A 15,754-nucleotide genomic window follows, 5' to 3' on the forward strand; every position below is an offset into this window, starting at 1 on the left:
AGGGTTGGTGGGAGATTGTGCCACACTCATTCTCAGCTAGTAATGTAAGTAAATCATGTCAGAGTTGGTGGGTGATTATGCCTCACTCATTCTCAGCTAGTAATGTAAGTACATCCTGTTAGAGTTGGTGGGAGATTGTGCCACACTCATTCTCAGCTAGTAATGTAAGTACATCATGTCAGAGTTGGTGGGTGATTGTGCCTCACTCATTCTCAGCTAGTAATTTAAGTACATCCTGTCAGAGTTGGTGGGAGATTGTGCCACACTCATTCTCAGCTAGTAATGTAAGTACATCTTCTGAGGGTTGGTGAGAGATTGTGCCACACTCATTCTCAGCTAGTAATGTAAGTACATCATGTGAGGGTTGGTGGGAGATTGTGCCACACTCATTCTCAGTTAGTAATGTAAGTACATCATGTCAGGGTTGGTGGGTGATTGTGCCTCACTCATTCTCAGCTAGTAATGTAAGTACATCTTGTCAGGGTTGGTGGGAAATTGTGCCACACTCATTCTCAGCTAGTAATGTAAGTACATCATGTCAGAGTTGGTGGGTGATTGTGCCACACTCATTCTCAGCTAGTAATGTAAGTACATCCTGTCAGAGTTGGTGGGAGATTGTGCCACACTCATTCTCAGCTAGTAATGTAAGTACATCTTGTCAGGGTTGGTGGGAGATTGTGCCACACTCATTCCCAACTAGTAATGTAAGTACATCATGTCAGAGTTGGTGGGTGATTGCGCCACACTCATTCTCAGCTAGTAATGTAAGTACATCATGTCAGAGTTGGTGGGAGATTGTGCCACACTCATTCTCAGCTAGTAATGTAAGTACATCATGTCAGAGTTGGTGGGTGATTGTGCCTCACTCATATTGAGCTAGTAATGTAAGTACATCTTGTCAGGGTTGGTGGGAGATTGTGCCACACTCATTCTCAACTAGTAATGTAAGTAAATCATGTCAGAGTTGGTGGGTGATTATGCCTCACTCATTCTCAGCTAGTAATGTAAGTACATCCTGTTAGAGTTGGTGGGAGATTGTGCCACACTCATTCTCAGCTAGTAATGTAAGTACATCATGTCAGAGTTGGTGGGTGATTGTGCCTCACTCATTCTCAGCTAGTAATTTAAGTACATCCTGTCAGAGTTGGTGGGAGATTGTGCCACACTCATTCTCAGCTAGTAATGTAAGTACATCTTCTGAGGGTTGGTGAGAGATTGTGCCACACTCATTCTCAGCTAGTAATGTAAGTACATCATGTGAGGGTTGGTGGGAGATTGTGCCACACTCATTCTCAGTTAGTAATGTAAGTACATCATGTCAGGGTTGGTGGGTGATTGTGCCTCACTCATTCTCAGCTAGTAATGTAAGTACATCTTGTCAGGGTTGGTGGGAATTGTGCCACACTCATTCTCAGCTAGTAATGTAAGTACATCATGTCAGAGTTGGTGGGTGATTGTGCCTCACTCATTCTCAGCTAGTAATGTACGTACATCCTGTCAGAGTTGGTGGGAGATTGTGCCACACTCATTCTCAGCTAGTAATGTAAGTACATCTTGTCAGGGCTGGTGGGAGATTGTGCCACACTCATTCCCAACTAGTAATGTAAGTACATCATGTCAGAGTTGGTGGGTGATTGCGCCACACTCATTCTCAGCTAGTAATGTAAGTACATCATGTCAGAGTTGGTGGGAGATTGTGCCACACTCATTCTCAGCTAGTAATGTAAGTACATCATGTCAGAGTTGGTGGGTGATTGTGCCACACTCATTCTCAGCTAGTAATGTAAGTACATCATGTCAGAGTTGGTGGGAGATTGTGCCACACTCATTCTCAGCTAGTAATGTAAGTACATCATGTCAGAGTTGGTGGGTGATTGTGCCACACTCATTCTCAGCTAGTAATGTAAGTACATCTTGTCAGAGTTGGTGGGTGATTGTGCCACACTCATTCTCAGCTAGTAATGTAAGTACATCCTGTCAGAGTTGGTGGGAGATTGTGCCACACTCATTCTCAGCTAGTAATGTAAGTACATCTTGTCAGGGTTGGTGGGAGATTGTGCCACACTCATTCCCAACTAGTAATGTAAGTACATCATGTCAGAGTTGGTGGGTGATTGCGCCACACTCATTCTCAGCTAGTAATGTAAGTACATCATGTCAGAGTTGGTGGGTGATTGTGCCACACTCATTCTCAGCTAGTAATGTAAGTACATCATGTCAGAGTTGGTGGGTGATTGTGCCTCACTCATTCTCAGCTAGTAATGTAAGTACATCTTGTCAGGGTTGGTGGGTGATTGTGCCACACTCATTCTCAGCTAGTAATGTAAGTACATCATGTCAGAGTTGGTGGGTGATTGTGCCACACTCATTCTCAGCTAGTAATGTAAGTACATCCTGTTAGAGTTGGTGGGAGATTGTGCCACACTCATTCTCAGCTAGTAATGTAAGTACATCATGTCAGAGTTGGTGGGTGATTGTGCCTCACTCATTCTCAGCTAGTAATTTAAGTACATCCTGTCAGAGTTGGTGGGAGATTGTGCCACACTCATTCTCAGCTAGTAATGTAAGTACATCTTCTGAGGGTTGGTGAGAGATTGTGCCACACTCATTCTCAGCTAGTAATGTAAGTACATCATGTCAGGGTTGGTGGGAGATTGTGCCACACTCATTCTCAGCTAGTAATGTAAGTACATCATGTCAGGGTTGGTGGGTGATTGTGCCTCACTCATTCTCAGCTAGTAATGTAAGTACATCTTGTCAGGGTTGGTGGGAGATTGTGCCACACTCATTCTCAGCTAGTAATGTAAGTACATCATGTCAGAGTTGGTGGGTGATTGTGCCTCACTCATTCTCAGCTAGTAATGTAAGTACATCCTGTCAGAGTTGGTGGGAGATTGTGCCACACTCATTCTCAGCTAGTAATGTAAGTACATCTTGTCAGGGTTGGTGGGAGATTGTGCCACACTCATTCCCAACTAGTAATGTAAGTACATCATGTCAGAGTTGGTGGGAGATTGTGCCACACTCATTCTCAGCTAGTAATGTAAGTACATCATGTCAGAGTTGGTGGGAGATTGTGCCACACTCATTCTCAGCTAGTAATGTAAGTACATCATGTCAGAGTTGGTGGGTGATTGTGCCTCACTCATTCTCAGCTAGTAATGTAAGTACATCTTGTCAGGGTTGGTGGGAGATTGTGCCACACTCATTCTCAGCTAGTAATGTAAGTACATCATGTCAGAGTTGGTGGGTGATTGTGCCTCACTCATTCTCAGCTAGTAATGTAAGTACATCCTGTCAGAGTTGGTGGGAGATTGTGCCACACCTCATTCTCAGCTAGTAATGTAAGTACATCTTGTCAGGGTTGGTGGGAGATTGTGCCACACTCATTTCTCAGCTAGTAATGTAAGTACATCATGTGAGGGTTGGTGGGAGATTGTGCCACACTCATTCTCAGCTAGTAATGTAAGCACATCATGTCAGGTTGGTGGGAGATTGTGCCACACTCATTCTCAGCTAGTAATGTAAGTACATCATGTCAGAGTTGGTGGGTGATTGTGCCTCACTCATTCTCAGCTAGTAATGTAAGTACATCCTGTCAGAGTTGGTGGGAGATTGTGCCACACTCATTCTCAGCTAGTAATTTCGGTCGGGTATTTTCAAAATCACCGCGTGCTGCTGTTTTGAGTTGAAATGTCATAGAAATTGTGGACAGTAAGATCAGAAGATGGTCTTTCATGTGGTATATTTTATATTTAACGAATGAAGAAGAACGGTGTGGAATTACGCTTGAAAACTCCCCATTTTCAAGTACTCGCCATTTGCAAGGTAAGTCCGCTTTCAATCTGTAACATCGCGAGCATAAAGAGCAACATTTCCCTTTATTTTGATGTATATATCAACAATATTAAAATTGGGTAACACGGCGCGAGATCGCTGTAATATGAAACTAGTGCCGCTCAAAACGTGCCATTTTTCCCCCGGAGTCTCGACTCCATGCACCAACGCTAACAGCAGTAGAGCCGTTAGATCACTACGGTTTCGGCCTCTGTCTGACAATATATCCTATGGTCAAACTGTTACTGCATAGTAAATGGTGAACGGCGAATGCTAAAATCGCCATCTACTGAAATGGATCTGTATGAAAATATTTGACACGCATTATATCTCTTTCCCAGAAACCGTTCCCACCAAAAGACTGAGCTATTTACACTGCGGTTCTATTTAATCGGGTTCATATTGTGGTGATTTCGGTTCTGTCTGTAAACAGCATGATATTTAGCTAGTGTAGTTGACAGAAAATGGATACATATATATGTGTGAGTATATTGTTTCGCTAAAAGTCATATTTCTTGTAGTTTACGCGATCACATGTCAACAAATTGTTTTCACGGTAGAAATAGCGAGATCGCGCAACATCTCATCGGGTGACGGTCAAATTGTTCCATGCACAAAACTATCCGGCATGACATCAAAAGTGCTCCCCGCATAACCTTAGTTATGGTTACAAGTATTTAACATTTATAGAGCAAAACCAGTAATTACAAAGACACAATTCTAGAATTTATCGATCTTGGTTAAATAGTAGTTTAGATAGCATATTTTACCGATCACTGCTCCAGATTTCATCTCGTTATATTACTGGGTATGTTTTAAATAAATCACCGGGTAGATCGCCTAGGAACGTGTGCACAGCTGATTGCTATTTCCTCGGTTCTGTATACGACAAATATGCACACGTAATCTTTATCCCTGCATATAATAAAATGCCCAGCGTGAACAAATTACAACTGAAAAGGTACATAATCTTGTCATGGTTAAGTTGTTTTGATAACGCGTCTTTCAGTAGAGAGTAGGGTAATGGGGTAATGTCAATCATAGCGTAATACACTAACAATCGGCAGGAGATACACTATATTGTGTTTATTGAAATTATTCTAAGCAACGGCTGTGATTTATTGTCTATTCCTCCAGCATCGGTGATCGTGTAAATGTTATTTCTAACGTCCGGTAATTTGGACAGCTCAAGTAGCTTAGATTATGCTAAACTTTTTCATGTTTTTATGACCATGGCAACACACGTAACTTCTCACACATTTTAGATTGCCTATAAAATAGATCTCAAACGATGGGCATCATAAACGCTGACATTCACACTGAAGTTAGAACTTTATCAACATATCCACAGTAAGTTATATCAAATCAACATTTGAAGGATTGCGAACGTAGGGGATCGATATTATATCTGCATTTAATAAATTCCTCTGCACAAAATTATTTATTCATTGGTTAAAAATGAAGCATACAACTTTATGGATGACAACTACTTTTTATTGCATATAGCAACGTTTCGATGTAGACTCATGGTCAAGCTAAAGGTGAATACAACCAAGTGACTAACAACACTACTCCTGGCACATAATTGTTAGAGGCCACTAGGGACTAAGAACAACAAATGAGACTGGTATCAAGCAAATAAACAAGAGGGATTTAGTTGTAATGACAAACTATTAAACAAAGGGAATTAAGTCGTTAATAACAAACTGATAGGGTTGTTGTTACAACTTAATCCCCTTGTTTACTGGCATTGTCACCTGTCTCATTTGTTGTTGTTACTGTTAGTCCCCTACTGGCCTCTCACTATTTTATACTAGCTTGTATTCAATTATATGTTGTTGTTAATGTTAATCTGCTGTTTGTCGTAACATACTATGTATACATGTATATACCTCTCATCTTCTGGTTGTATTCACTTATAGCTTGATAACGGTGCGAGATTACACTGAGAATCAACACCTACGCTATCTGCAATATACAAAAAGTCATCCATCAACTTGTGTGTTTGATTTTTGACTCACAAAACATCTAGAAGGCAGATCAGACAATATTTATTGTTTGATTTTAAAAGTGCATTTGTCACTGTAAGTACAACAACATTTCAGCTGATTTTTCTGTTTTACTGGTGAAATCCCAGATTAAGTAATATAATAACTATATGCACATCTTAACTGATCTGAAATTTTATGTAGAAATTCGAAATTAATCATTAATTTTCATCAGAATATTTTGTAAACATTTATAGAATTGTTATGGTAATCAGTACATTTCTAACTGGTGTGAGGAACAGTTAAATGTTAACAAAATGTATATAATATATATTGTTATTCAGGTCAGATCATCTGCGTCTCCTCGGCATCTCATCCCTTCAGCTATGAAGTGAAGTTCCTTCACCCAACCAGTATTCCTGGGCAGTTTAAGTATCCATCCAGGGATGACCAGTCCATCATCAGATGTCAGTTTATTTTTTTTTAAGTAGCCTCAGCCATCCTGAGCCCGAAATCTGGTGGGAGAATGTTTTTCCTCCCACAATATCTACAACTTCAATCAGCATATGAAGACTACAAACAGAGGTAAGCTGCAATTCAATGAATACAAGTAATACTTATTGCAACTCAACATCTGGAAAGTAAAAACAAAATATCATATTGTATATTTTTTTCATTTTGTAACATAAGGATGGTGTTGGAGGTGTTCAAAATGACTGTTATTTCTTGCAGGTATTGGGCAGCATAGACATGTGGGAAGGTGTCCAGTGAAGAAGCTTTATGTCTGTTACTCATGCTGAGATAGACAATTTTGTGTGATTTTTGTTTAAACAATGACACTTCTAGTGATACCAATTAGGTTATGGTACAGTTAAATTATCATTTTATTATTCATATGTTTTGACTATGAGTATGATATTGTAATGTTTATATTGGTCATGTTTTATGGAATACTTCAAGATTAATAAAGTATGAGTGTGTTTGTTGTTTATTTATGATATTTAGGAACAAACTTTGTATGAATTTCTGGGTTGGTAGACTGTACTTCACATGGAAGCATCGTCCATTACTTGGACACTCTCAATTCTTTAATTTTTTTGCTTTAATTTCTGGAATAACTCTTGATGCATTAGATATAGGTGAATTCTGATGCCAAAAATGAAATCAGTGGTATCCAATTACCCTATGTACCAAATTTTGTTTTAAATACACCAACAAACAGCAAAGTTTTGGAAAAATGTAGATATTTTTGACGAAAAAAACGGTCCGCGACTTTCCAGTAATTATGAACAAAACCGATCTAGACCGGTACCCCGAATTTCGACGCTTTGTTTGCCTCTAAAATATTTATTTATTGTCCGATTTTAAAAAGGAAAAGTGATCTGAAATCAGTAGAATGTCATCTATCAGGAAATGTTATTTATAATCAGTTGTCTGTAATATGAAAAAATCATGTGGTATAGCTACTAGTAATGTAAGTACATCTTCTGAGGGTTGGTGAGAGATTGTGCCACACTCATTCTCAGCTAGTAATGTAAGTACATCATGTGAGGGTTGGTGGGAGATTGTGCCACACTCATTCTCAGTTAGTAATGTAAGTACATCATGTCAGGGTTGGTGGGTGATTGTGCCTCACTCATTCTCAGCTAGTAATGTAAGTACATCTTGTCAGGGTTGGTGGGAAATTGTGCTACACTCATTCTCAGCTAGTAATGTAAGTACATCATGTCAGAGTTGGTGGGTGATTGTGCCTCACTCATTCTCAGCTAGTAATGTACGTACATCCTGTCAGAGTTGGTGGGAGATTGTGCCACACTCATTCTCAGCTAGTAATGTAAGTACATCTTGTCAGGGCTGGTGGGAGATTGTGCCACACTCATTCCCAACTAGTAATGTAAGTACATCATGTCAGAGTTGGTGGGTGATTGCGCCACACTCATTCTCAGCTAGTAATGTAAGTACATCATGTCAGAGATGGTGGGAGATTGTGCCACACTCATTCTCAGCTAGTAATGTAAGTACATCTTGTCAGGGTTGGTGGGAGATTGTGCCACACTCATTCCCAACTAGTAATGTAAGTACATCATGTCAGAGTTGGTGGGTGATTGTGCCACACTCATTCTCAGCTAGTAATGTAAGTACATCATGTCAGAGTTGGTTGGAGATTGTGCCACACTCATTCTCAGCTAGTAATGTAAGTTCATCATGTCAGAGTTGGTGGGTGATTGTGCCTCACTCATATTGAGCTAGTAATGTAAGTACATCTTGTCAGGGTTGGTGGGAGATTGTGCCACACTCATTCTCAGCTAGTAATGTAAGTACATCATGTCAGAGTTGGTGGGTGATTGTGCCTCACTCATTCTCAGCTAGTAATTTAAGTACATCCTGTCAGAGTTGGTGGGAGATTGTGCCACACTCATTCTCAGCTAGTAATGTAAGTACATCTTCTGAGGGTTGGTGAGAGATTGTGCCACACTCATTCTCAGCTAGTAATGTAAGTACATCATGTGAGGGTTGGTGGGAGATTGTGCCACACTCATTCTCAGCTAGTAATGTAAGTACATCTTGTGAGGGTTAGTGGGAGATTGTGCCACACTCATTCTCAGCTAGTAATGTAAGTACATCATGTCACAGTTGGTGGGAGATTGTGCCACACTCATTCTCAGCTAGTAATGTAAGTACATCTTCTGAGGGTTGGTGGGAGATTGTGCCACACTCATTCTCAGCTAGTAATGTAAGTACATCATGTGAGGGTTGGTGGGAGATTGTGCCACACTCATTCTCAACTAGTAATGTAAGTACATCATGTCAGAGTTGGTGGGTGATTGTGCCACACTCATTCTCAGCTAGTAATGTAAGTACATCTTGTGAGGGTTGGTGGGAGATTGTGCCACACTCATTCTCAGCTAGTAATGTAAGTACATCATGTCAGAGTAGGTGGGAGATTGTGCCACACTCATTCTCAGCTAGTAATGTAAGTACATCTTGTGAGGGTTAGTGGGAGATTGTGCCACACTCATTCTCAGCTAGTAATGTAAGTACATCATGTCACAGTTGGTGGGAGATTGTGTCACACTCATTCTCAGTTAGTAATGTAAGTACATCTTGTGAGGGTTAGTGGGAGATTGTGCCACACTCATTCTCAGCTAGTAATGTAAGTGCATCATGTGAGGGTTGGTGGGAGATTGTGCCACACTCATTCTCAGCTAGTAATGTAAGTACATCTTGTCAGGGTTGGTGGGAGATTGTGCCACACTCATTCTCAGCTAGTAATGTAAGTACATCTTGTGAGGGTTGGTTGAAGATTGTGCCTCACTCATTCTCAGTTAGTAATGTAAGTACATCTTGTCAGGGTTGGTGGGAGATTGTGCCTCACTCATTCTCAGCTAGTAATGTAAGTACATCTTGTCAAGGTTGTAGGGTGATTGTGCCACACTCATTCTCAGCTAGTAATGTAAGTACATCATGTGAGGGTTGGTGGGAGATTGTGCCTCACTCATACTCAGGTAATAATGTAAGTACATCTTGTGAGGGTTGGTGGGAGATTGTGCCACACTCATTCTCAGCTAGTAATGTAAGTACATCATGTCAGGGTTGGTGAGAGATTGTGCCACACTCATTCTCAGCTAGTAATGTAAGTACATCATGTCAGAGTTGGTGGGAGATTGTGCCACACTCATTCTCAGCTAGTAATGTAAGTACATCATGTCAGAGTTGGTGGGGGATTGTGCCACACTCATTCTCAGCTAGTAATGTAAGTACATCTTGTGAGGGTTGGTGGGAGATTGTGCCACATTCATTCTCAGCTAGTAATGTAAGTACATCATGTCAGAGTTGGTGGGAGATTGTGCCACACTCATTCTCAGCTAGTAATGTAAGTACATCATGTGAGGGTTGGTGGGTGATTGTGCCACACTCATTCTCAGCTAGTAATGTAAGTACACCATGTGAGGGTTGGTGGGTGATTGTGCCACACTCATTCTCAGCTAGTAATGTAAGTACATCATGTGAGGGTTGGTGGGTGATTGTGGCATACTCATTCTCAGCTAGTAATGTAAGTACATCTTGTCAGGGTTGGTGGGAGATTGTGCCTCACTCATTCTCAGCTAGTAATGTAAGTACATCTTGTGAGGGTTGGTGGAGGATTGTGCCATACTCATTCTCAGCTAGTAATGTAAGTACATCATGTGAGGGTTGGTGGAGGATTGTGCCACACTCATTCTCAGCTAGTAATGTAAGTACATCATCTGAGGGTTGGTGGGGGATTGTGCCACACTCATTCTCAGCTAGTAATGTAAGTTCATCTTGTCAGGGTTGGTGGGAGATTGTGCCACACTCATTCTCAGCTAGTAATGTAAGTACATCATGTGAGGGTTGGTGGGGGATTGTGCCACACTCATTCTCAGCTAGTAATGTAAGTACATCATGTGAGGGTTGGTGGAGGATTGTGCCACACTCATTCTCAGCTAGTAATATAAGTACATCCTGTCATGGTTGGTGGGAGATTGTGCCTCACTCATTCTCAGCTAGTAATGTAAGTACATCTTGTCAGGGTTAGTGGGAGATTGTGCCACACTCATTCTCAGCTAGTAATGTAAGTACATCATGTGAGGGTTGGTGGGTGATTGTGCCATACTCATTCTCAGCTAGTAATGTAAGTACATCTTGTGAGGGTTGGTGGAAGATTGTGCCTCACTCATTCTCAGCTTGTAATGTAAGTACATCTTGTCAGGGTTAGTGGGAGATTGTGCCACACTCATTCTCAGCTAGTAATGTAAGTACATCTTGTCAGGGTTGGTGGGAGATTGTGCCATACTCATTCTCAGCTAGTAAGGTAAGTACACCTTGTCAGGGTTGGTGGGAATTTGTGCCTCACTCGTTCTCAGCTAATAATGTGAATACATGACCTACACACATGATCTGATGGACAGACTTTCACCCTGTATATAACATATACGTTTGATAAACCTATTGGTAACATTCTTTATTGTGTTGCTTTAGGCATTAACTGGAGTAATCGTCCTTGACGTTGTTGGACTTCTCTTGGGCTGGCGCATGTTCGACCATGCTGCTCATCTGGGAGGAATGTTGTTTGGATTGTAAGTTACATGGTCTACTCTGGTGTGTCAGTAGGGAGGTGGTCTACTCTGGTGTGTCAGTAGGGAGGTGGTGTACATGGTGTGTCAGTAGGGTGGTGGTCTACTCTGGTGTGTCAGTAGGGAGGTGGTGTACATGGTGTGTCAGTAGGGAGGTGGTGTACATGGTGTGTCAGTAGGGAGGTGGTGTAGATGGTGTGTCAGTAGGGAGGTGGTGTACATGGTGTGCCAGTAGTTAGGTAGTGTACATGGTGTGTCAGTAGGGAGGTGGTGTACATGGTGTGTCAGTAGGGTTTTGGTGTGTCAGTAGGAGGGAGGTGATGTACATGGTGTGTCAGTAGGGAGGTCGTGTACATGGTGTGTCAGTAGGGAGGTCGTGTACATGGTGTGTCAGTAGGGAGATGATGTACATGGTGTGTCAGTAGGGAGATGGTGTACATGGTTTATCAGTAGGGAGGTGGTGTACATGGTGTTTCAGTAGGGTTTTGGTGTGTCAGTAGGGAGGTGGTGTACATGCAGGTGTGTCAGTAGAGAGGTGGTGTACATGGTGTGTCAGTAGGGAGATGGTGTACATGGTGTGTCAGTAGGGAGGTGGTGTACATGATGTTTCAGTAGGGTGGTGGTGTGTCATTAGGGAGGTGGTGTACATGGTGTGTCAGTAGGGAGGTGGTGTGTCAGTAGGGAGGTGGTGTAAATGGTATTCTTTATGTATTGTTACGAGGCATACTGTAGATTCCAGTACTTACATCTCAGATTTTGACTTCAACAGGTGGTACACAAACTATGGCAGGGAAGTTGTGTGGAGGAGAAGACAAGCTGTGATGAAATTCTGGCATGACATGCGAGGAAAACCTTGATGAACACTCCACTAGGTTACTGCTGTGTGTGATATATTATGTACAAAAGGTGTAACAAACAGCTGGGAACAAGTGAAATGTTGCACCAATAAAGGACATTATTTCAAAACGTTCATTTTTGTTTTTCTCAAAAAAAATAGCCTTTGAACCAAACAAAAAAGACCCTGCAACTTCAGTGTCAGTGTCTGGAGATTGCTGGAGTTGTCTACAGATGGCTGGAGTACTTATACTGAAGGTGTCTGCTGAGATGGCTGAAGAGATGGCTGGAGTGTACTGAAGGTGTCTGGTGATGACTGAAGGTACTGAAGGTGTCTGGAGATGGCTGGAGTGTCTGGAGATTGCATGTACCTGAAGGTGTCTGGAGATGGCTGGAGGTACTTGGAGTACTGAAGGTGTCTAGAGATTGGTTCAGTACTTGTACTGAAGGCGTCTGGAGATGGCTAGAGTACTTGTACTGAAGGTGTCTGGAGATGGCTGGAGTACATGTACTGAAGGTGTCTGGAGATGGCTGGAGTACTTGTACTGAAGGTGTCTGGAGATGGCTGGAGTACATGTACTGAAGGTACTGAGTGATTGCTGGGTGTCTGGAGATGGCTGGAGTACATATACTGAAGGTGTCTGGTGATTGCTGGAGTACATGTACTGAAGGTGTCTGGTGATTGCTGGAGTACTTGTACTGAAGGTGTCTGGAGATGGCTGGAGTACATGTACTGAAGGTGTCTGGAGATGGCTGGAGTACATGTACTGAAGGTGTCTGGTGATTGCTGAAGTTGTCTACAGATGGCTGGGAGTACATGTACTGAAGGTGTCTGGAGATGGCTGGAGTACATGTACTGAAGGTGTCTGGAGATTGCTGGAGTTGTCTACAGATGGCTGGAGTACTTGTACTGAAGGTGTCTGGAGATTGCTGGTGTTGTCTACAGATGGCTGGAGTACATGTACTGAAGGTGTCTGGAGATGGCTGGAGTACATGTACTGAAGGTGTCTGGAGATGGCTGGAGTACATGTACTGAAGGTGTCTGGAGATGGCTGGAGTACATGTACTGAAGGTGTCTGGAGATTGCTGGAGTTGTCTACAGATGGCTGGAGTACTTGTACTGAAGGTGTCTGGAGATTGCTGGTGTTGTCTACAGATGGCTGGAGTACATGTACTGAAGGTGTCTGGAGATGGCTGGAGTACATGTACTGAAGGTGTCTGGAGATGGCTGGAGTACATGTACTGAAGGTGTCTGGAGATGGCTGGAGTACATGTACTGAAGGTGTCTGGAGATGGCTGGAGTACTTGTACTGAAGGTGTCTGGAGATGGCTGGAGTACATGTACTGAAGGTGTCTGGAGATGGCTGGAGTACATGTACTGAAGGTGTCTGGAGATGGCTGGAGTACATGTCCTGAAGGTGTCTGGAGATGGCTGGAGTACATGTACTGAAGGTGTCTGGAGATGGCTGGAGTACTTGTCTTGAAGGTGTCTAGAGATGGCTGGAGTACATATACTGAAGGTGTCTGGAGATTGCTGGAGTTGTCTACAGATGGCTGGAGTACTTGTACTGAAGGTGTCTGGAGATGGCTGGAGTACTTATACTGAAGGTGTCTGGTGATGACTGGAGTACTTGTACTGAAGGTGTCTGGAGTTGGCTGGAGTACATGTATTGAAGGTGTCTGGAGATTGCTGGAGTACTTGTACTGAAGGTGTCTGGAGATTGCTGGAGTACTTGTACTGAAGGTGTCTGGAGATTGCTGGAGTACTTGTACTGGAGATTGCTGGAGTACATGTACAGATGGTGTCTAGAGATTGGTTCAGTACTTGTACTGAAGGCGTCTGGAGATGGCTGGAGTACATGTACTGAAGGTGTCTGGAGATTGCTGGAGTTGTCTACAGATGGCTGGAGTACTTATACTGAAGGTGTCTGGAGATGGCTGGAGTACATGTACTGAAGGTGTCTGGTGATTGCTGGAGTACTTGTACTGAAGGTGTCTGGAGATGGCTGGAGTACATGTACTGAAGGTGTCTGGAGATGGCTGGAGTACATGTACTGAAGGTGTCTGGAGATTGCTGGAGTACATGTACTGAAGGTGTCTGGAGATGACTGGAGTACATGTACTGAAGGTGTCTGGTGATTGCTGGAGTACTTGTACTGAAGGTGTCTGGAGATGGCTGGAGTACATGTACTGAAGGTGTCTGGAGATGGCTGGAGTACATGTCTGAAGATGGCTGGAGTACATGTACTGAAGGTGTCTAGAGATTGCTGGAGTACTTGTACTGAAGGTGTCTGGAGATGGCTGGTAGTACTGAAGCTGGAGTACTTACTTATACTGAAGGTGTCTGGAGATGGCTGGAGTACATGTACTGAAGGTGTCTGGTGATTGCTGGAGTACATGTACTGAAGGTGTCTGGAGATGACTGGAGTACATGTACTGAAGGTGTCTGGTGATTGCTGGAGTACTTGTACTGAAGGTGTCTGGAGATGGCTGGAGTACATGTACTGAAGGTGTCTGGAGATGGCTGGAGTACATGTACTGAAGGTGTCTAGAGATTGCTGGAGTACTTGTACTGAAGGTGTCTGGAGATTGCTGGAGTACTTGTACTGAAGGTGTCTGGAGATGGCTGGAGTACATGTACTGAAGGTGTCTGGAGATTGCTGGAGTTGTCTACAGATGGCTGGAGTACTTATACTGAAGGTGTCTGGAGATGGCTGGAGTACATGTACTGAAGGTGTCTGGAGATGGCTGGAGTACATGTACTGAAGGTGTCTGGAGATTGCTGAAGTTGTCTACAGATGGCTGGAGTACTTATACTGAAGGTGTCTGGAGATGGCTGGAGTACATGTACTGAAGGTGTCTAGAGATTGCTGGAGTACTTGTACTGAAGGTGTTTGGAGATGGCTGGAGTACAGGCTAAATAGGGGTGCTGGGGTAGCCAAGTGGTTAAAGCGTTCGCTCATCACACCGAAGATCCGGGTTCGATTCTCCACATGGGTACAATGTGTGAAGCCCATTTCTGGTGTTCCCCGCCGCGATTTTGCTGGAATATTGCCAAAAGCAGCGTCAAACCAAACTCACTCACTTGCATAGGCGAGTTTCGCTTACATATGTGAAACCTAACATCCTGTTGATAGCCGTACCTCTTCCACTTGGGCCAACTCTTCTGAGACAGCAAAAGTGAGACAGGTTCCATTGCAATCCACTACAGCACCACCTACATGTATGGAAACTATCCCGCGACCCCTTCTCAGCAGGAGTTCCCTCAGATGTTGTGCAATAACTCAGTCTTTAGACATCTGCTCTCTATAACTACAGCAGTGGGGAATCAGATCAATAACTTTGATTATAATGATAATAATAATAAATATTAGCGCTTGCATCCCAAGTACACAGTCGTCATGCTCCCCATTGTTCTCGGTGCCCTTGGTTTGGTACCTCCTGATCTCTTGGCGCAGATCAGCAGAGTGCCCTGGTTCTCCACCGGGAGCACAGCCCTTCTGACACTCTGGGTAATGCAGATGGCTGCAGTGTTGGGGAGCCTTCATATTCTCCGGAAAGTTCTTGGTGACTAGGCAGCGTTTCCTGTGAGAAGTCCCATTCGCTGTCTGGGCTGCGTGTAGAGGGGGCAAGGGCCCTGAGCTGATGATGAGCCTTACCAGCCTGACTGTGCCAGGATCACCCGAACCCTCTCTACTGCATTTTCATCTTTAATCTGTAAAACATAATAAATATGATTATAATTATCCCAATGATTACGGAATTTCTAATGCATACAAGAAACGATAAATCTTCGATATTGAACTATTGAAGGCTATCCAGCACTTCCGCCATTAGCCGCTGGCATCAGTGCTCACTACATCGGTGGTTTTATTGGTTGCTTTACACCATCAGTTGAAACGTAGGGACAAAACTAAACTATCATCTTCCTTGGAAGACCTGGCACTAGCTACAGCCTCAAGGGTGACCGAACCATACATGCACTTAATGTCAGGTCAA

The 15,754-nt window shown here is 43.0% G+C and overlaps 1 protein-coding gene across 2 annotated transcripts in view; it reads left to right on the forward strand.

The window, feature by feature from the left end:
- The window catches only part of LOC124267045 (presenilins-associated rhomboid-like protein, mitochondrial), a 67,195-nt gene extending 55,308 nt beyond the window's left edge, over positions 1-11,887 (forward strand). For both annotated transcript variants that reach the window (XM_046701875.1, XM_046701877.1), the window contains exons 8-9: positions 10,827-10,924; positions 11,691-11,887. In XM_046701875.1, the coding sequence (XP_046557831.1) occupies positions 10,827-10,924; positions 11,691-11,778 (186 nt within the window). In that variant the 3' untranslated portion in view covers positions 11,779-11,887. The remainder of the gene's footprint in view (positions 1-10,826; positions 10,925-11,690) is intronic.
- The last annotated feature ends 3,867 nt before the right edge of the window (positions 11,888-15,754 follow it).

The sequence above is a fragment of the Haliotis rubra genome, unplaced genomic scaffold (genome assembly GCF_003918875.1).
Source record: "Haliotis rubra isolate DU_JTF1 unplaced genomic scaffold, ASM391887v1 Scf1298, whole genome shotgun sequence".
NCBI lineage: Eukaryota > Metazoa > Mollusca > Gastropoda > Lepetellida > Haliotidae > Haliotis > Haliotis rubra.